General features: G+C 33.4%; 1 protein-coding gene across 4 annotated transcripts in view; it reads left to right on the forward strand.

Annotated features, from left to right (window-relative positions):
- The window catches only part of FXR1 (FMR1 autosomal homolog 1), a 57,886-nt gene extending 38,082 nt beyond the window's left edge, over nt 1-19,804 (forward strand). The window contains exons 10-18 of one of the 4 annotated variants that reach the window (XM_044251851.1): nt 733-842; nt 5,414-5,500; nt 6,863-6,920; nt 7,008-7,070; nt 12,015-12,218; nt 13,969-14,169; nt 14,903-14,983; nt 18,492-18,583; nt 19,379-19,804. In XM_044251851.1, coding sequence (XP_044107786.1) covers nt 733-842; nt 5,414-5,500; nt 6,863-6,920; nt 7,008-7,070; nt 12,015-12,218; nt 13,969-14,169; nt 14,903-14,983; nt 18,492-18,583; nt 19,379-19,549 — 1,067 coding nt within the window. In that variant the 3' untranslated portion in view covers nt 19,550-19,804. Of the gene's footprint in view, nt 1-732; nt 843-5,413; nt 5,501-6,862; nt 7,071-12,014; nt 12,219-13,968; nt 14,170-14,902; nt 14,984-18,491; nt 18,584-19,378 lie in introns of all 4 variants that reach the window. The other 3 variants (XM_044251849.1, XM_044251848.1, XM_044251850.1) reach the window with 3 other exon arrangements.
- The last annotated feature ends 2,115 nt before the right edge of the window (nt 19,805-21,919 follow it).

Genomic DNA, 21,919 nt, shown 5'->3' on the forward strand with positions numbered 1-21,919 from the left:
AAGGGGAAGAGAATTTTCTACCCTCCTTTTAGTTTCTCTTTTAGTTAGAAGATACTTAATAACTGCTGTTTGACACACTTAAATGTTAAGTGTGGAGAAGGTAAATAATTTGGATTTTATGTCACTGTATCATATTTCATATTTAGGAAGACCGCATACCATATACATGCTATATGTATTTGTATAGCTGTGAAGTACTTAAAAACTGTGAAGAATGTTAAATGCAGACATTTTATTTTGTTGAGTATTCATTTTAAAAGTGTCTTTAAGTTACAGATGTGTTTTGGATGAGTAGCAACTTGAATATGAAAGCAAGATTGAATTTGTTAACTTAAAAATACATAAACAAATTGGTATGATTAATGCCAAAATAAGTGTTTCGTTTACCTTTAAATAATGTCCAAGTTTTGGAATGGGTTGCATTGATATTTTAAAAATACAGAAATGATGTAGAGCACATTAAAAAAAATGTTTTAGACTTGGAAAATGACTTAAGTGTGAGCAGCATTGTCAGTCCTCATTAATAATAGCCTTAGGCATTCTGAAGAGAAGGAAGTTTCAGATGAAGGATAAAATTCCTCTTAGTTTTCAGGGTGAATATATTGAGAGTAAAAAGATGGAGCTTTGTTTCGTTTTTTGAATTTGATAGCAAGTCAAATTATTGGGGCTGGTATTGGAAGGATTACCAGTACTGGTTTTAACTTACTGTTATGTTTTTTTCTCTTATTAAAGGAAAAGTAATTGGAAAAAATGGCAAAGTTATTCAGGAAATAGTGGACAAATCTGGTGTGGTTCGGGTGAGAATTGAAGGAGACAATGAAAATAAACTACCTAGAGAAGATGTAAGTATTATGTGTAATTTAATTTGTCTTGTTTGCTTTTTCTTTTCTTTCTTTCTTTTTTTTTTTTTGTAAACTGTGTTCTATTCCTGGCTGACCTAATAATGTTATTTTATATTTTGGGGAGTTATATCTAGTCTCTGATGCAGTGGGTTTTTTTTTTTTCTTTTTTAAAAAATTTTGTTCCTTATAATACTGCTTTCCATGCTCAAGAAAACAAGTCTTCTTTCAGTTGTGAGCTGTGAGATCTTGGTTGGTTTCTCAGTACTTCAGTAAAAAGCCAGCTTTTGATAAAATGGTTTCAGTTTGAGAATTTTAAGTTCTGTACTTAACAAAACAGTTTGTTATAAAGGAATTCTTAGTAAATAACCATGTACTTAAACCTTTTTAGAATCCGAAAACACCGATCATTTCTTAATTGAAATCTGTAACCTTTTATGTTGCTATTAATTGTGACAGCAACTTTCTGAAATTTCTTTCCTGTCTCTTCTCACATGTTCATATTTTGTCTACAATGCTTTTCTTTACTCCTCAAACATAACTTTAAGGATATCTTAACTTCGCTGGCTCCAGTAGCTTAAACTTTGTATGCCTGTGAATGAATATAAGGCAAGGTTTTTCTCCCAAATGATCTCTCAGGAAGTAGCTTCAGTTTTGCACAATGGATTATTGCTTGGAGAGCTCGTTAGCCTGTTGGAAAGAATGCGTCTTCCCTAGGAGAATGAAAACTGGTCAGAAATCTAGCCCAGATAACCTCATATCAAGCATTGGATGTTGTAAAGATGCCTATTCCTTTATTCCTTTTAATTGGAATGTAGAGAGAACAAAAAAAAAACACAAATGAAGAGAAACACATGACTTAGTATTACAGAAGTGAGTACTTGCAGCTGAGATTGGTTTCATCCTACACTGCTTCCAAAATTGCCATAAATCGCAAGTAACCTTTACTCTTAAAGCAACCCTCCCTCCTCTTGCCTTTGAGAGGAGTATTAAAATTGAGGTGTCAGGGTGCCTGGGTGGCTCAGTGGGTTAAGCTGCTGCCTTCAGCTTAGGTCATGATCCCAGGGTCCTGGGATCGAGTTCCGCATCAGGCTCTCTGCTCAGCAGAGAGCATCCCCCCACCCCGCCTGCCTCTCTGTCTACTTGTGATTTCTCTCTGTCAAATAAATAAATAAAATCTTTAAAAAAAAATTGAGGTGTCATTAAAATTCAGACTTTTCCCCTCTAATACCCCCTAATTTTAATGTATAAAAGAATGGTGATCCATTTGGCATACAACCACTCCATAAAATTGGCTTGGATATCAAATGTTTATTGGTCAGGGCCTTATATGAGTCAACTAAAAATTTTAGTTTGATACGAGTAACTGCTCTTCTCTTAGATTGATTTATCCCTAGTTGCTTTCCAGTATTTAATACTTGTTGCAAAGCTAATTCTTTGAAGTCTTTTTTCATAAATAGGAACTTTTGTGTACTTTACTGTTTGTAGTTTTGGTTATTGTCACCCACATTTCTCTGCCAGGGTTAAGAAACTTAAATGCTTATAGAAACCAAGCAGATTATTAAATGATGAAGCAGGTTGGACTATACAAGAAAGATACAGGGATAGGAAGATAACATGGTCTCTTTCTATAAAAGAAGCAGACGCTGCTTAGCTTTAATCTGGTTGCTGTATCTTTTGATATTAAGAGAAGCTGGAAACTTAAAATAATATACAAAATTTAAAAATTTTCAGAACATTGCATATTAAAACAAATTTGAAGGTTGTTATTCACTTATTTGGGGCCACTATTTCATAATTTAAGCTGTCAAAATCCCCCGACAGACTGTTGATAGCTTGTTTACGCTGAAGTTTTTGGTGACCACCTTTAGCCCGAGATGACCTTTCCCACCTAGGTATTATAGCAGTTATTGTCTATATTATTAAGTATTTAATGATTTTCTCTCAACCTTAAATTTTTTGTTATCTTAGCAAACCACATTTTGAACTCTGAGACCAAGAAATAAAGTCTGAATTCCCATACTCTCTTTTTCTCTGGCCCAATGACGTGTATGTACAGTTGCTCAATATTTTCAATCTGTTTTTAAGATTGGATTTGAGTTTTTCATTAAAAGAAATATGCTTATGTAAAAGTTAGGGTATAGTATATGTGTATCTATGTAAATGTAAATTTGTATTTCATATTTGTATTTAAATTTGTATTGATACAAATGTAAATGTGTATCTATGTCCTGTATGTGTATCTCTCCTGTCTCTATTGTGTCTGATAGAATTTAGACTGTTGTTGGTTGCTTTTTCATGTCTTTATTTTGCTGCTAAAAATAGTGCTGCAGCAAATATCCCTTCACTGGAGAGTAAATTCCTGGAAGTGAGTTTTTTAAAAGATCAAAGGGTAAAAGGCATTTAAATTTTTAGACCTTAGTTTTCCCACACATTCTTTCCACCAGTGTCAGAAATGGGTCTATTTTCCACATACTTGCCAGTAGAGAGTTATAATTAGTACCATTCCAGAAGGTGTATATGTTATCTCTCTGTATGCTTAAGACATTTGAATTTTTTTGTTAAGCAGCTTCTCTTCCATATTTTTTTGTCTTTATTACTAAGTTGTTAGAAGTTTTGCATTTTAAGGAAGCTAGTCTTTTTTAATTTGTAACAAATACTACTTCTTTGATTAATTCCCCCAATATAAATTAAAAAAAATTTTTTTGTTGTTTGGTTGGTTGGTTGTTTTTAGATTTTTGCTGTATGACTTAAGATTTTCTGCATTTTGTCCTGCTTGGCAAGATATTTCCTACATATAGATCATTTAGAGATCCATTTATATTTCATTCTCCAGGTTTTTTAAAAGTATGTCAATTATTAACTCCCGATGGGAATTTTGGGGGGGGGTAAAGATATTAGAAACCAGGGATCCTGCTTTATTTTTCTGAAGTTCTAGTTGGTAATGTCAGTGCAATCTATTAAATATAAGTAATCAGTTATTAGTATCTTTTTAAAAATCTAGAAATTTCACTGAAATAACTTTAGACACAAATTTGTATATTCAGTATTAGTCACTCTTTAAATTTTTTTATTATGGCTCATTAGTAACCATTAAAATATTTTGTAAACTGTGTGTCTTTAAGGTTATGTTCTTACTTGTGCTTTTCTCTGGAGGTAACTTGGTGATAGCATCTCAAATTCGGGGTCAAGGTGCATTGTATTTCTCTTATTCCTTGCAGATAATCTGTCTGGAATGATTTTCCTACTTGGTAAAATTCTATTTGTTTTAACATTTACTTTAATCATATTCTTAAGAGTTCCCCTTAAGTTTCCACATCTGGGGTGGCATAATCCAAATTCTATTTAATATTACTGTGTTTTTCATTGATACCACTAATGCTATGCATAATTCAATAATGTTTAGTATCTTTTCTGAGATTGTGATTGCCTTTAGAATAGAGGCTTTGTTTTATTTATCCTTTTTCATTAGTGTAGATTCGGGCAAAGAACAAGTAATTGTTACTTGGAATTAGGTAACTGGATATGAAATTGGCTGACTCATTTGCTAACTGTCTGACTTTGGGCAGATTGCTTTCTCAACTGTAAAACTGGGAGTATTTTTTTTAATTGGAGTATTTCTTAAAGTTACTTTTTGATGACTATTAAATTAGATACAGGTGTAGAATAATAATATACTCCTAGAAATATGGTATCTGCTTAAAACATTTTAGATCTTTTTTATTTTTTTAAACCCCTCCTTCATTTTTTATTCAGCTGGCATTCTTTCTTATCTGCCCATGACTTACTGAGGACAGGGTCAAGACTTCTTCCTAAGCTTAACTTAGAGGTTTTTTTTTTTCATGCCCTCTTAAGCCAATCTGTTAAAATAGCTGTTAGGAACTCATCTGTAGAATTAAGAAAACGAGAAACACTGGAACTAGGGGAGTTTATTTAGGCTTTACTCATTTTTCCTTAGCCATTAGGAAGCTAGAAGTGTATTTTTTTGTAAACTGAGCAAAGTTAATCCTTTGATTTTCTTTAATATTGGTGACTAAATATTGGCCCATATCAGTAATTCCTTTATTTTACACTGTGTAAATGTTTGTTTGTGGCACTTCTGTTAATGGTCAGGAAGCCCTACTTCCAGCACATAATAATTGACAGTTTTGTTATGTGAGCACATATTAAGGATAACCTACCTAACGTGCTTTACCTTTTTAAAACCATCACTACCAGGTGATCTGTCTGGTCTATAAATTTATACCAGTTTAAGGAAAATTTCTTTAAAAGGTGGTTTATATATGGAGAAGAACTGAATTAGAAATTAGAAAATCTGATGTTAGCTGGTATTTTAAAAGTAATTTAAATTTTCAGCATACTTAAGTTGTAGGGCAAATGCAATGTGTTGTTGAAAACCTATTTTAAATTCTGTTGATTTTTTTCCCTTAGTTTATTTTTACATCTTGAATTTTAGTATTTAATTATAAATCCCTTGTTTTAGAAAAGTTTTCCAAATTATTTATTCATATGTGAAATTTAGGCTAGGACTTCGTTAAAGTATGAAATACTGAGGATGTTGTGTTTTCTTACAGGGTATGGTTCCATTTGTATTTGTTGGCACTAAAGAAAGCATCGGAAATGTGCAAGTTCTTTTAGAGTATCATATTGCTTATTTGAAGGTTTGTATACTATTCACATATCCCTGTTGGCTTTATATGTTAAACTTTAAATTACATCAATTTTATATTTGTATTAAATTTCAGATCATCAAATATTTTTTTAATTCAGCTTCAGATTTGCCCTGTTCTCATATGAGAATTTAGGAGTAAAAGGTCTGTTGCCATAATAAAATTACTGGTCTTATGCACATTGTTTCTCTTTTTCTCTGAACTTTTACATTCTTTCCTTACTGTTTAAGAAACGGTCTCACTTGTGTTCCTGTAGTTTGACTGTCATCACCATATATGTGTGTTATACTGAAACCCATTTTGTTTTTAGCTTGATGTTTTAAATGCAAATAGGGCAGGGAGTAAGATGGGCTTTCTTCATAACTGTGGTATTTGATCAGAGGTGATACCCCATAGCCATCATTTGATAATTCGTAACCATTGTTTTTAAGATAATCTGTTTGAGTTGCTAAAGAGCCAAGATTATAATAAAAAAAAATGGCCCATAAATTATTAAAAGTTGGAATTGTCATGTTCTACTTTTATTACTAGGTTTTTTTTCTGATACCCTCAGCACCTCTGTCTCTAGTAGGTTTTCCTTTTAGTCACTCTGTCATTGCTGCTATGTTAATATTTTAAAAGCACACATGATGATGTCATTCTTTTAAAACTCATGTTTATAATCTCCATTCAGTTTGGCATTTTAAAGCCCATGCTTTATCTTCCAGTACTCTACTACTTCTTAGCCAGGAGCTTTGGTCTCATCACCTTACCTTCATATTCTGTGTGACCTCGGTTTCTGAATGACCAAGTCTCCTAATTCATCTAGGCCACAACTCAGGTGTCACCGTTTTGATGGAAAAGTAGGTTAATAGTCCCTCTCATACATGGCACCTGTATTTCACTTATCAGAGTTTTAATTTCTTGAGGGCTGAGTCTGGTAATATCATGTAATTATTTGCTAATTAATAAAACATTCGTCTGTTCATTCATTGTGCCAGCTCGAACTGTGAATATTGCTCTAGCATAAAAAACATTTATTATTCTCTGTAAGCACCAAAAGATAGTTTCTTTTAGGCTTGTCTGTTAAACATAACCCTTGAAGGTGAAGAGTCATTTTTCTCTATATTGTATGCTTTGTAGCACTTAGCATATTCGGTGCTTACTAAGGTATTCAGTAAATGTTCAGTGAATTGAGTCAGCAGATCACCTTGTGAATTGTATTTATTAGGTACACAGTTATATTTTACCAAATAATTGACCCAGATCACAGCTTCTTTCATTGGTAGGGGGTGTAGTTTTAACTGTAGGTTTTAAGAAAGTGAAAATGGTATGACAAAGAATATTTACCCTTTTTTGTTTTGCTTATTACAGGAAGTAGAACAGCTAAGAATGGAACGCCTACAGATTGATGAACAGCTACGACAGATTGGTATGGGTTTCAGACCTTCTTCCACCAGAGGGCCTGAAAAAGAGAAAGGATATGCCACTGATGAAAGTACCGTCTCTTCTGTACAAGGTTCTAGGTCTTATAGTGGAAGAGGCAGAGGTCGTCGGGGCCCTAATTACACCTCCGGTTATGGTAAAAAAAAGTTTTTTTGTTGTTGTTGTTTTAGTTTAGACACTTCAAAACTTTTTGCTCAGTGTTATTTAGTTTGTTGTTCTGTCTTGGCTTTGGGGGCAGGAGATAGTTTTGAGATACATCTATGGTAGTGAAGTCATAGTTTATGTTAATGATAGTAAAAGGTATATGATGTTCCAAGCCACTTTGTAATGAGATCAAACATTGACGTTTTGTTAAGTTGGCAGTTCGTGATCATTTTTATTCTAAGTATTTAGAGTAAATCTAGGTGGCATTTCTGTATACATATTTGTATACAAAAATGTATACATATCAAAACCTAGTAATTGTGATGCTGCTGCTAGGAATCATCTTTTGCCTACTCTCTAGGAAAGTAATAATGAAAAATAATGCTAATCAGTGTGCCAATGTTGTTATTAGTACATCTGTACTAGCTTTATAAAATACACTTTATTGGCTCACTTGGCAGTTTTGAATATAAATATCTCACATCTGGAATTATTTTATGAAATAACACTTCATTAAAATGGCTTTTTAAAAAGCCAGAACCAAATTAGCATTTTATAAATGAATATTTTTTTTAAATGTATTTCAGTGCGAGGATGGGGCCCTAGCCTGTGTAGGAAGGGGCCAGTGGATGGTGGTGGTCAACAATTCTCTAATCCTGAATTTTCACTTATTCTTCTTCAGCTTTGGAGTTGTTCCATTTTTCTGCATTTGGAGTTGGATCTTAGCAGTGACCTGATTTTTGTCTTCCCTTGTTACCTTCCCTTTCTCTTTCCTTCTCTTTTCTCCATTCCTCTGTGCTCATGATAACTGCTTTAGAAAAAAATAATTCATGTGTTTTCCAAAATAGAAGGCATTTAGGGAAAAATGGATAGACAAAGCTTACAGTGTGCAGATTGCACACCCAGATTTCATGTTTGAAGGATCATCTAGTGATTCCAGAACTATATTAAATTTGCCTTTCATTGTTGTGTAGCTGAAGGATTAATTATACCTTCCCTTTCATATATTTCCATGTTCTCATTTCTTGATAGTTTTTATTATTTAAAGTTAACTATTGAAACTTGAAAGCAGCATTCTAGTAAAGTAAATGCTTATTAGCATTTGAAGGGCAGAAAATTGTGAAATACTACCGTATTTCCTGAAAATACGTTTACTGTAAAAGTCAGTTAACCAGTAATTTCTTTTAAGGATTTTATTTATTTACTTGTCAGACACAAGTGAGAGAGGGAATACAAGCAGGGGGAGTGGGAAAGGGAGAAGCAGGCTTCCCGCTGAGCAGGGTGTCTGACGCAGGGCTCGATCACAGAACCCTGGGATCATCATGACCTGAGCCCAAGACAGATGCTTAATGACTGAACCACCCAGGCGCCCTGACAATTAATTGGTAATTAAAGAGAAATTACAGTGAATGATTCTGGAAGTACAAATTACTAGTACAGATAATCATATTTGGCTTTTTCGATGATAGGATGATGAATTCATCGAAGACTTTTACAAGCCTCTGCGGGAAGTCAGCTTACTGATGAGGCCAGTCTTTTTGCAAAATGCCTTTGTTGACAGTAGATAAAATTTTTATGAGTTAGTAAGTTGTAAGGAGTGGTAGAGGAATAACCTCTGGATTGAAGAAGGTTATGCAAGTTGTTCAGTAGATGGCACTCTTCCCTCTGAAACTTTGCAGACTGGTCATAGTGTTACATTTCTTGAAATAGCTATTGAATTTAAGTGAGCTTGAGAAAAAAACCATTTGAACTTAGTTATAGATCATCTCTTACCTACTTAATATCAGGATATTTAGGTGATAATATGTAAATTGTGTAAGAAACATTTGTTCAGGGATGCATGGGTGGCTCAGGTGGGTTAAAGCCTCTGCCTTTGGCTCAGGTCATGATCCCAGGGTCCTGGGATCCAGCCTGGGCTTGGGCTTTCTGCTCAGCAGGGAGCCTGCTTCCTCGTCTCTCTGCCTGCCTCTCTGCCTACTTGTGATGTTTGTCTATCAAATAAAATCTTAAAAAAAAAAGAAACATTTGTTCGTAGTGTCTCTGAAGTTGGTATTTTCCTTAGAGTGGGTGATGTTTTAAAGCTAATGGGCAACATTTTAAGACACAAATAAGTCTTAAAATAAATGGAAGACATGTTAAGTTGATAATACATAGTACTTGGCTATTAAGTTTAATGTACGTGAACCGTTGAAAAAGGATGTGAAGTATCTTCAGGAGTGATTTTAGAAGTTTCACAGAGGGGAAAAGCTGATTTACAATTCTGTTAAAAACAGCTTTTATTTGTTGGAGTCATTAAAAATTGATTAGTTTCATGAATCATTTTAGAGCTGTTTTCTTTTTTCATTTTAGCTCTCTATTTTAAAAAAATTTTGGGTTCATGAACTTAATATTTTACAAAATTAAGAGATGGTTGTAGTGATTTCAGCAGTGTTTTGATGCTTTAACAAATCTCAAACTTAAAAGCTTAACATAAATTTTTTTATCTTACAGTTTTCTAGGTCAGAGGTCAAACATAAGTCTCAGTGGGCTAAATTTTTGTTTATTTTAAAGATTTTATTTATTTGAGAGAGAGTGAAAGAGAGCACAAGATGGGAGAGGGTCAGAGAGGGAACCAGACTCCTTGCTGAGCAGGGAGCAGGATGTGGAATTTGATCCTGTGACTATGGGATCATCATCGGAGAGAAGGCAGTCACTTAACCAGTGGAGAGCCACCCAGGCACCCTCAGTCGTCTAAAATTGTCAGCAGGGCTGTGTGTCTTTCTTTGAGGTTCTAGGATAGAATTTGATCCTGTAACAGCTTCTAGAGACAACCCTCATTCCTTTTGCATGTGATGCCCTCCCTCTTGTCTTGTAAAGCCAGGGTCTGCAGAGTTCTGCTCTCTCTTTGGTTCTCTGCATCTGAGATTCATATGGTTAGTTTGGCCTCACCTGAATTAATCTATGATAATTCCCCTACTTCAGTATCCTTAACCTTATCACATCTGCCAAGTCATTTTGCCATTCCAGAAACATACAAGCTTTTTAAAATACCGCTAAAGCAAGAACATTAGCCAGTTCATTAGCCCTTTTTGTTTTTGACTTTAGTATCTGTTTTATCTGTCGAAATCTGTATATGTTTGAGACCACCCCCCTAAGTATTTAGAATAATAGATTAAGGTTAAAGTTTAGCAAAAGTTTCCTTGCTTGTGATAAGGAGTTAAATATTATGCTCTATTTCTGGAGAAAATAAAATAGGAACATTTGTAAAAATCTTAAAAATGAAATACTTACCTTCACATTTTGGTACTGTTATCATTTACTTGTCAGTAAATTGAGAAATTTCTTACGCATTCCAAAAGGTGTTTTCATGACTCTTGAAATGATAAATTGCCATTATTCTAACAAATCATGACGTCATTTAGTAAATTTTTTGTCATTTGGAGAGAGAAATGTTTGAGAGATTCATTTTCTTTTGTGAGATCTTCAGTCCCAGACACTTGGGAATACTAGAAACTTGCTATATTTTTTCCCTAAAATATAGTTCCAGTGTATTAATCATTTTTATATAGTTGAGTGGTTACATCCATATTTTTTTAAAAAAGAATTACCTGTAAAGGAGAAAGGAAGTTGTTAGGCTCCTTCATTTGTTAAATTTTATTTTGGGTACCTTAATACTACTTAAGTACATCGGAAGAGTTCTTACATTTTACTTTCATCATCAAGTGATAGGAGTTTAAATGTAGGGAACTTGTGGTTTATCATGGAATTACTTTTATTTGGGAGATAAACAAAGGAACTTCAGAATCATGCAGCAGATTCATTTCTCTCAAGAGAGAATTGTTATGCACATTGTTAGGTGTCTGGGGGCACTTAGAGGTCCACTGTTGTTTTAAATACAGACCAAGTGGGTTGTAAATCCAAAGGGGGAACAAAATGGAAGACAACACATGACAACATTGCATGATAGACACACATTGCTTTTAAGAAAAGAAAAGGAGAGAAGAGGTCTGTTTTCAGTTAAATTGGTCTGAAACTAGGAATTGAACTGGGCTTTGAAGGAGATAGATTTGGATATATACGATAAGAAGGGGTGGAAGTGGCATCCCAGAATTAAATATTAGATGTATTGCAGTGATTGAGTTATCTAAATCTGGCACTTTAATTGTGATATACTAGTAATGATGTTGCAGGCTTTTATAGAATATTTGCGTTGTTTAAATTTTTAAAAGGTCGGTATTAAAATAGGTCATTGAAACCTTAGAAATACTCTCTCAGCCTTTAGAGTCATGATGAATTTTTCTTTTGTCAGGTTAAAGTTGTGTTCTCAGCATTCTTAAAATTTGTAATTTCATATAGTGTATTCTAATCTAAGCCACAGTTGCTCGTAAAACAATTATTTTATGTACAGCCACTAAAAATACACTCCAGAGACCATCAGTTATAAGAAACATTGTGATTTGAGAGATGTTAAGAGTGTGATAAATGTGCTTCCTAGAATCACTGAAATAATGGGGGAGCACAGTACAATCAAACTGTTGCTTTTTCTAAATACGATTAAATCTGCTTTTAAATATTGGGTAGCAGTTTTGTTATACTAATTTGTTTTTAAAACAGTAAATTGGCCAAATTTGTTTTACTATTTTCCCATACTAACTGCATTTGCATATTATATATGTAAAGTTTTGTGTGTTTTCTGTAATACTGTATTGGCTCTGTTTCTGCACATCCAAACCAATTTTTAATTTTCCACTAGTAGATTCTGTACTACTAATGCAGTATTAACATGTAATTGTTTCTTAGTAAATTTCAGACTCAGTTTTTATTTAGCTTTCTTTGACTCAGCCAATTAGGGTTATTAAAATAATGATTTGTAGGAAATAATTTTAGAAAATTTCACTCCTCTTTTTCCCTTTAAAAAAAAATTGGAATCTAATTGGCCTATGTTCTCTTTCCCAAGGTACAAACTCTGAGCTGTCTAACCCCTCTGAAACAGAATCTGAGCGTAAAGATGAGCTGAGTGATTGGTCATTGGCAGGAGAAGATGATCGGGAGAACCGACATCAGCGTGACAGCAGGAGACGCCCAGGAGGAAGAGGGAGAAGTGTTTCAGGGGGTCGAGGTCGTGGTGGACCACGTGGTGGCAAATCCTCCATCAGTTCTGGTAGTTTTTTATATACTATGTCAGCATCCTTACTTTGTAAACAGTATAACTTTATGCAAGCTAATTCATTTCCCAAGGCCACCCATTTTGGGAAGTGTCTTCTTGTTGAGGAAAGTTGTGGAGCATATGGCAAGATAAGGAGAAACTAGAGTGTTTCTTAGTGAAGATTTAGCTAGAATATTCAGGTCAGAGAAATTTTGGTTGATTCTCTCTTTTGATAGTCTAAGATTTCTTTCTCTAATTTTGGGGGGCTTATGTAATTAGAGTGTGTTTCTTCCCTAGAGTATTTGGATTATATATTTGTTTGCCAGACCAACCCAGAAAATTCTAATGCACAGAAAGATCTAAGTAACTTTACATACTTAATATTGAAAATTAACTTAGAGGAATTTTTGCTTTACTACGTACTATTTTGGGAACAGGAAAAATTATGAAATTAAAAATTTTTTTTAACTGTTTGAGGAATTGAGCTGTCAAGAAGACTGTTTAGAAGACTGAAAACTGAGGTGCATTAGCAACTTTTTACTCATGTCTTTTTATAGGAGTTGAGAGAATATTTTTCTTAGTATACTGGTTTAGAGGGAAGAATTGTCAGCCATTTGTGGACTAGATTATATCAGATACAACCTTTACATATTTTTTTTGTATACCACTTTAAGGAAACCACTCTTAATGTTATCACGTATGCCCTATTAAAGTTTATATCGTATTTTAAATATTGTAGAACATACAGATATATAATTAAATGTACACCAGACTTGCGTCCAAACTACAAAAAACTTGGAACAAATCACAAAATTTTAGGGGCTTTTAAAAAGGTACTCTAGTTCCAGTGATATTCTTTAAGCCCTGAGTTTAGTTGATAGCCATTTAGGGAAATACTTCTATATTTTACTACATTACATTGCTATTTCCGGGGTTTATAAAATTGTAGTATGCTGAATTTCACAATAAATGTACTTTACCTAGTGCTTATGATTAATGGATAAACTTAGTGTCTTTTGCAAAGATGCTAGCTTGCTAGCTGTTACCAAAGGAAACTTAGAAAGGAAAAATCGTGATTAGGTGAATTTCTTCTGTAATTTGATTGGTGGAGGCAATAAATGCACATAGGTAAGATGGGTATTTTTTTTCTTATGAATTATATCTTAAAACTTCCCCTTTTCCACCCTCACCCCACCTTACCCCACCTTCACTCTTTTGTTTCTGGAGATGGGAGTACTAGTCAACATTCATTTCTCCATTTTCTTATAACCAGTTAGAATTTGAACCTCTTTTTTTTTTTTTTTTTTTTAAAGTTTGCTTTTTCGTGTAGACTTGTTTTGATTGCTTCGGTTCATTAACAAGCAGCGACACGTTGAACTCCATAAAGGAGACAAAGTTCAATATTTCTCTTCACTTTCATTTCTCTGGCCTCTGGGCAGGATTAACTAAGAATGTGAATGTCAAAAGTAGCATATAATAATAATACACTATGTCCTAATACATTTTCAAAACAAGTCCAAGAAATGGTAGGAAGCTGAGGGTATTTGTTCATCTTATGCTTTAATTTTCATTGCCATTAAAGTTCTTCATATTTGTTATTTTCCAGGAAAAATAGTGATACAGAAAACATTTACTTGAATACAGAATATAGGGGGAGAATTGAAGTTTCTTTATCATTAATAGATATTGTTCAATATAGATCAAAACATTGCTAATGACTGCAGCTCTCTTAAACAAATATTTCTTGCCTCTGACATGCATATAGTGCTCAAAGATCCAGACAGCAATCCATACAGCTTACTTGATAATACAGAATCTGATCAGACTGCAGACACTGATGCCAGCGAATCTCATCACAGTACTAACCGTCGTAGGCGGTCTCGTAGACGAAGGACTGATGAAGATGCTGTTCTCATGGATGGGATGACTGAATCTGATACAGCTTCAGTTAATGAAAATGGGCTAGGTATGTAAGCACTTAGGGAAAAGATACATTATTGTATAATATCAATGTATGATGCTTTTTTCAAAAAAAAAGTAATGCAATTCGCATATTGAATTTTTCTTAGTATTTACTTCAACAAAGATAGATAGCTTTGTGTCTGTCTGAAGTGTCTAGTTCTTAGATTTGTATAGCTAAATTGGAAATCAGAAGGGTTTATTAAAGTGCCCTTTGATGCTATTAACTAAGTATGGATATTCAAACTGCAAGGCACTTAATACTCTTATTATTCCTAAACCAAAATTGGGCTTTCAGCTTGCCTCTTTAAAATTTATTATAAATGACACTAGTGAAGGTTTGTATAATGAGTAGACATTAACTTCCAAAGGGCTAAAATGTTAACTTTGCTTAAAAAAAAAACAAAACAAAAAAAAAAAACACCAAAAAACCAAAAAAAACCTGAATTGTATTGGAAAGGAAGACTTTATTCCTGAATGATGGTAATTGTTGACTTTGTTCAATTAAGAGTTTAAAACGCTCTTAATTTCCAGATGATACTTCCATTTTTAATCTATTTGAAATGCTTAAAACTACAAAATTGTTTTCCTGTCAGTAATGCATGTTTTATCTTCCCTGTTTAATTAGAAAGTTCTCTTTACGCATTCTTAAATCTTTGAAGGAAAGAAGTTTTTTTTTTGTTTGTTTGTTTTGCTTTTGTTTTTGTCAGAATAGTTCATGGTAAACTTTGCAATTACAGATGATAGTGAAAAAAAACCCCAGCGACGCAATCGTAGCCGCAGGCGTCGTTTCAGGGGTCAGGCAGAAGATAGACAGCCAGGTAACTTGAGTGGACCTGTTGACAACACCAGGTCACAAGCATGAAAAAAATGTCATGTGTCTGCTTTCTAAATATATTACACTTAACATGTACACATGTGTGCATATACATTCAAGATGTGCATTGCATAAATTGTTTTACTCAACTAATAAGACTACTTCTCTTAAGAAAATGCATTCTTCCTTCACTCCGTAAATGTTTTAGTAACCTAATTGAACTAATGTTGTGTCTTAGTTTTTTTTTTTTTTTTACATGGAAATACTGTTGAGAAGACCATTATTTTGTCCACTTGGCAGATTCTGCATACTTGAGTTTGGGCCTGCCATCCCAGGGACTTTGTTGTAGATTGTGATTGAGGTTGATTGGCAAAACGGGGCAACTTTTGCATGGTGCCGCTTACTATATCTGAATTCAGCACCTCATTTTTGTGGGCATTGTAATACCACAGTTTGAAAAAAAGTATAAATGAGAAAAATACTTGAAAGTGTCTTTTTTCTAATAAGAGGAATGCATGTTATGTTTTGTTTGTTTATTGTAGTGTGATGCCTTTTCCCTTACACCTACTAACTATTCAAATTAATAGTACTTATTTATTAGTTTTAGAATGTTTAAGTAGTCATAATTTTTCGTAACTTCAAAGAAACTTTGTTTGCTGTGTCTATATTATTTTGAACATTATTCCATTTCCTGTATACAGAGAATCACGTGTATATTCACAATGAAGAAATTGTGTGCACCAAAAATAAACCCCTTTTAAACTAATCAATTTCTGCATTCTTTCCAAAGCAAATTCTTGAATGTGTTTTCCCCAAATAAAGAATGTAAATTCAAGTATCTTTAATATTTTAAGTTTAGTGGTTGTAGAGACATTTGGGAAACGGGTTCAAAGGTGTTCCCATTCTTGAAGAAAACTTCATGTTTTAAAGATAGTTGTAAATTTAAAAGGAATTAAATACTGTCAAAAATAGAAAGTTTCCAGAAAATGTTTCTTACTGTTTTCCCTTCTCTTCCCTCTCTCTATAGTGTTAGAAATATCTTTGGATCAAGAGGTCATATTTACACTGTTTAAAGTTGGCATGGCAGTGAATACTGCTGTACTTTATAAATAAGAAAGTTCAGACTATCGTTTTGGGCTTAACATAGAGTAAAGAACAACACAATTTTGTTAACTAGGTGGATGGTGGTTTATTACCAAGTCAATGGACATAAAAAACATAGTGGTGTTAAAGAAGAGGCAGAGAGATTTCTGTGTGATATTAAGTGAAACTTGAGTAATTTGGAGTATCCAATAATTTGATGATTTGTTCCATACTTAAATTTATTTCTGTTCTACTCTGTTTTTGGAATTGCTGCTTCTTCTGTTCAGAAATCCTTGTCTTCTTGCCTGCCTTCCCTGTCCTTCCCCTAAAAGCCCCCTAAGATAGCATTGATGGAACAGGTGCATCATTTTCTCCTTGCTCCTGTCAGTACTTCTAGAAAAGTAGCCTCATCTAAAAATATGAACATTCCCTTATATACACAATCATTTCATTTGTTCTCATTTGCTCAAATTTTTTTGTTGTCTTTAGTGTAAATTAAGCAGTGAATATTCCTTATTATACTTAGAAAGTGACTGTATACACTTGTGTCCAGTTAATTTAGTTGGGCCCCTTAGGAAATTCAGCAGTCCAAATTTTGCTGCACAAATTACTGTATTTTTTCCCTAGGAATTGTATTATATTAATCTTTAATGTCCTTTCAAGTGGCTTGTTATTATAAGGACTGGCTGTAAACAGGCTTTGAGTCACCTTAGTTTGTTTCTGGTTGTACCTCCCTTCATGGCAGAGGGGTGCTGTAATTTTTTACCTTGCCAGCTAAGTGCCTCTTAATTTAGTTGATAACCATGTCAAAGTATATTATGCTGTGCATGTACATAGTGGATGAAGGGTTCTAAGAATTGTCACATACTCAAATTTAGCAATAAATTTGTGCAGCATGGTTTCCAAGTAGCTGAGTTCTTCAGGTGTCACTGAGGGCTGAAGTATAGAAACAATTAATTCATTAAGGTGCTCCCCAAACTAGAAATCATTTCCAGGATGATTTTGCTACCATGATGTAGACATAATAATGAAATGGACTTGATAGTATTCCTCTTCCCAGTTTTGGAAACTATTACTAAATGTATTTGTGAATTAACTGGATTTATGTGAAGATTTTTATTTTAAAGCTCTAAATTACAATTTGGAAGGAAAGAAGTTTTAGACAGGATACATCTTTATTTGGTGCTATTTCTTATAAATGATTTGTATTCTGAATTAATTGGTTTCTTTGAAATTTAAGATTCATTTAGTCTCAGAAAATTTTGGATCTTATAAAAAGCAGTATGTTAATTTGTGGTCACAAAAAATGAATTGTAAATACCATCCTTTATCAAAATTATTTATTTTCATATAATTTGAACCTGATGGACCATTTCTCCCCTAGTGACTTTTAATAAATACTTTAAAATTTACTTGAGTTTTCATTCTTTACATTAACTTGCTCTCATCCTGTAAATTAAAATAAATGATATTTCATATAATGAGAGATTTTCCTCCAGTCTCTGGTAGAATATAATTCTTTGAAAGAGAGCGATTATTTTGATATTTCTCCAAATTATGAATTCTAAATTGTAAGTCCTAAAGAGAAAAGATTGAGGTGTAAAGTGAGGCCAGAGTACCTGTAGAAAAGAGATGTTGCACTTGGGTTGACAGAAGAGTGTTAGCTTGCTTAGTCTCATTGTTGCCATCTGTGTCCTTGCAAACACACATAACACTTCAATCAGTCCCTTGAAAGATTGTCAAAGCAGGGAAGAGGTGGTTACTGAATTAATGGTGGCCCTTTTCCCACCAGGATCATTGTCCACGTTTTTAGGGTGGTGGTCTGCCATCTTCAGTTGGCTTGTAGCTTTTTGTTTTGGATCATTCAGAATGGTTTCTACTGTGGAATGTGAAAAAGGAACCATGAAATCCCACACTTGGATATCTTACTTAGGCTTTAAAACAAAAAACAACAACAAAAACAACCAATATATTTGAGTAAATCAGATCTGATGAAATTTTCAAATTGAAGTATGTATATAGCACACCATGATTTGCACCAGATATGTCCCCCCCCCCCTTTTTTTCCCCCACTGAGAATTGCAAACACTGGGCTTAGAATGCTGCATTTCCTATTCCTGGTTGTGGATTTCTGTATCACACTTTATCCCACAACTGTAGAGTCAGTCAGAAGCAATGGCTGGATTTCTGTGAAAGTAGACTTAAATCTAGGCTGCCTTGGATCTCCAGCTTGGAATTTTCTATTGTCAGCACTAAATCACAGACATATTTTTCAAGTTTTGTTTTTGGTTGGAAGTGGTACCCAGCTTAAAATTTTGAAATTGGGTTACCCACCATCAGTTTATCTTAAAAGTAAAATTACTCTTTATCCATAAATAAACTTTAGAAATATTTTTCAACACCTGTAATTTTTTTCTCATCTTCAACAGTCACAGTTGCAGATTATATTTCTAGAGCTGAGTCTCAGAGCAGACAAAGAAACCTCCCAAGGGAAACTTTGGCTAAAAACAAGAAAGAAATGGTAAGGAGAATTTAACCTGTAGGTTTTTGTTGTTTTTGCTTTTTGGGTTTTTTTTTTGTTTTGTTTTGTTTTGGTATGGTTTAGCTTTATTTTTACTTTTTAACTTACTGTGTGATCGATCACTTGTTTCCCCAACTAGACGAATAATATTTTATTTTATTATTATTATTATTTTTTTTGGACAAATAATACTTTAAAGACTATTCTTGATTTTGTTCTTGGCGCCAGGTAACTGAAGATATGCATGCTTGAGCCTGGAATACTTTTCATTTAAAATTCCAAATAGCTTTTGTAAAATTCAGTTTACCCAAAGATATTGGGCATGGAGACTGTTGGCTTAATTTGGGGAGCAGTAGGCTATATATACCTCTTCTCAGTGATGGATGTAGACCTTTTAAGTTTCAATTCTTTAAATGCTTTAAGGGATTTGAAATGTAAATGAGTTTCAAAAAAAAAAAAAGGTGAGTAAAATAGGTGTTTATTTGCTTAGGGTGTATTAACTTTATGTCTTTTACATAGTGAGCTTTCCAGTGGTTAAAATTAGGTTCAATTTTCAGTAAACAAGTAGATTATTCTGTAATTTAGCACTGCCAGGTACTAGAGAGAAGTTGAAAGACCAATAGAGGTGGAGTACATTGGTATATGCTTTGAAAATTTAACATTTTAATTCTTTGATCCAATGTGGTTATGAAACTAAAATGATTTATTAGCTAATTAATGGTTATATAGCTGTTTTCCTCCTCAGCTGTAGATTTCATTTATAAAGAAGTTGAAAAAGTTGTCTCCCTTTGGCAGGCAAAAGATGTGATTGAAGAGCATGGTCCTTCAGAAAAGGCAATAAATGGCCCAACTAGTGCTTCTGGCGATGAAATTTCTAAGCTACAGCGTACTCCAGGAGAAGAAAAGATTAATACCTTAAAAGAAGAAAACACTCAAGAAGCAGCAGTCCTGAATGGTGTTTCATAAACTGAAGAAGTTCCTAGTTTACAGTTCTTTTACATTACATTTTACAATAGTGCTTGTACAAGCTTGCCAAAGATAGAATATGGATCGCCAGTCTTTACATCGCACTTTCAGTTCCTCCATTTGGAATTCAGAAAGGGGAGGGATCCTGAAGATATCATATGTTAAACATACTTTGACACCTACTGTGTTATAAAATATATCATCAGATGTGCCTTGAGAATAGTATATGTAACATTAAAAAAAAGTTGCTGGCTATAGGAAATGTTATTTTGTTTTCCAAATATGGCAGAGATGGGGGGAGGTGGGAGGGATGGGATCCCTAACGTAATATTCTTTATGAAAGCATTAGCTGCTTTTGTTACATTTTTAATAATATGCAACCACTTCTTCACCTGAGGAAAACTAGAATGAAATGCAGTCTAAAATATTTTGCACTGAATTGTAATTTCTCCATTAGTTTAGTCTGGAAACTGGTCTGTTTTAATGTGTTTTTTAAATGCTGTATGTGGAGGAAAATCTGCAGACCACTGGAATACATTTGTTAAATTCTCATCTGCAGGGACACTGGGTGATATTGGCAGTGACTGTTCTACATTGAGGCTTTGTTTGGTTTATTTATTAAAGTGTACAGTATTTAAAAATCAAACATAGCTTTAGTTAAAACACTAAGCTGAATTAGTCATGTCCATTTCAGACATAACCTGAACTACTGAAAAGATCAATTTCCAGGAGGTTTATTCTGTATAGAAGTACATGTTAGTCTTCAGTAGAGTATCTTTTCCTTTTTTCTCTTTTTCTTTACTCTCTCTCTCTTTTTTTTTTTTTTTTTTTTTGATTTTGGTTGTTTGATGTGCAATATGTTTTTGTATGCAGGTAGTAAATAAACTTTGATCTTCCATTTGCTGATTTTTAACTTTCTACTTTTTATACCAAATGTAGCAAAGTAGTTGGAGCTAGTAATAGTCTAGAATAGTTGATTGCTTTTTAAAAAGCATTTACACTTGCTCATAAATAGTAGTAACATATTAATTGGTTAATCATTTTGTAATGCATCCTGTGAAATCTTAGCACTTAAAACTTTGTGAGAATAGATTGGCTTAGGGAATTGATCATACATTTGATACTATTAAAGTCTTTATAATCTTATCAAAGGCAACTTTTGGAAGGCAGTGGGGTAAATCCAGAATTTTGTTTTGGCCTTTGATAATTTATTAAAAGTTATTTTTATAAAATAATTATGGTGAGTTTTTAAATAGTAGACCATTAACTTGGTTTCTGATTCTCAAGTAATTTTGAAGGGTGTCATTGTTAATGATTATATTTTTGTATGTATTTTAGCCACATGGCTTAATTTTAGGATAAAGACTTTACATAAAGTGTGTTCAGAGTAACAATGTTAAAATAATTATGCAGATATATGTGAGGTCATATCAAATGTGGATTTACTGGAGGATAAAGTAAATCTACATTTGGATTTACAGTGGAGGGTCCCCCAATAGAAATACATAGACCACTGAGCAAGAAAGAAAGTTCTTTCTGTCTCTCATTTGGTATTTGAAAAGTGTTTTTTATGTGCATGATCTTTGTTATATACATAAAACTGTTGAGTGTTTTTAGTTAATTTATAATGACTGAAAGACATTTCAAGGTACTGCTAAAAATGTATTTGCCAGGGCAGTGTCCATATAACTCTGACCTCAAATTTATTATCACTGAAGTTAAGATGTGATGGTATTAACATGCTTTTTCCTAAAACCCTAGTAACAGAATTTATAAGTAAGATGTGGTATGAATAGGGCAGTTCTTGAATTTTGAGTAACGGTATCAGATAATTCATATCCTGATTTTTAAAAACTTAACCCACAGACACCTTTTTTAAATCATTAAAGGTTAGAAATACAGTTGTTAGCCTTTTTTTCTTCTCTTCAGTAACAGGGTTATAGATAAATTATAAGGTATGAGAATTAATTTCCAAATTGGTAAATACGGTATAAATAAAAAATGATTTCTCGTTTTCTTTCATATAGAATAGATTTTACTAATATACTTTCATAAAGATTATTTCATTGAGAAAGTAATGTAAAACCATCTCAGAAAATGGGCATAGTTGCAAGCAGTTCTTTAGTAGAGTAACCATATTCTAGGAAAGAAGTATCAAGATTTCATTATTTACAAGTGACTAAACCTCATGGCTTGTGTACTGTAGAACCATAATAGGCTTGCTTTTTTTTCCTAAGAGGGAGGAGCAGAGAGAATGAGAATCTTAAGCAGGCTTCACAGGGCCAGCACAGAGCCTGATGCTTTGAGCTCAGAACTTTGAGGTCATGTCTTGAGCTGAAGTTGAGATGCATGCTTAACTGACTGTGAGCA

Source organism: Neovison vison, chromosome 6 (genome assembly GCF_020171115.1).
Source record: "Neovison vison isolate M4711 chromosome 6, ASM_NN_V1, whole genome shotgun sequence".
NCBI classification, from domain to species: Eukaryota; Metazoa; Chordata; class Mammalia; order Carnivora; family Mustelidae; genus Neogale; species Neogale vison.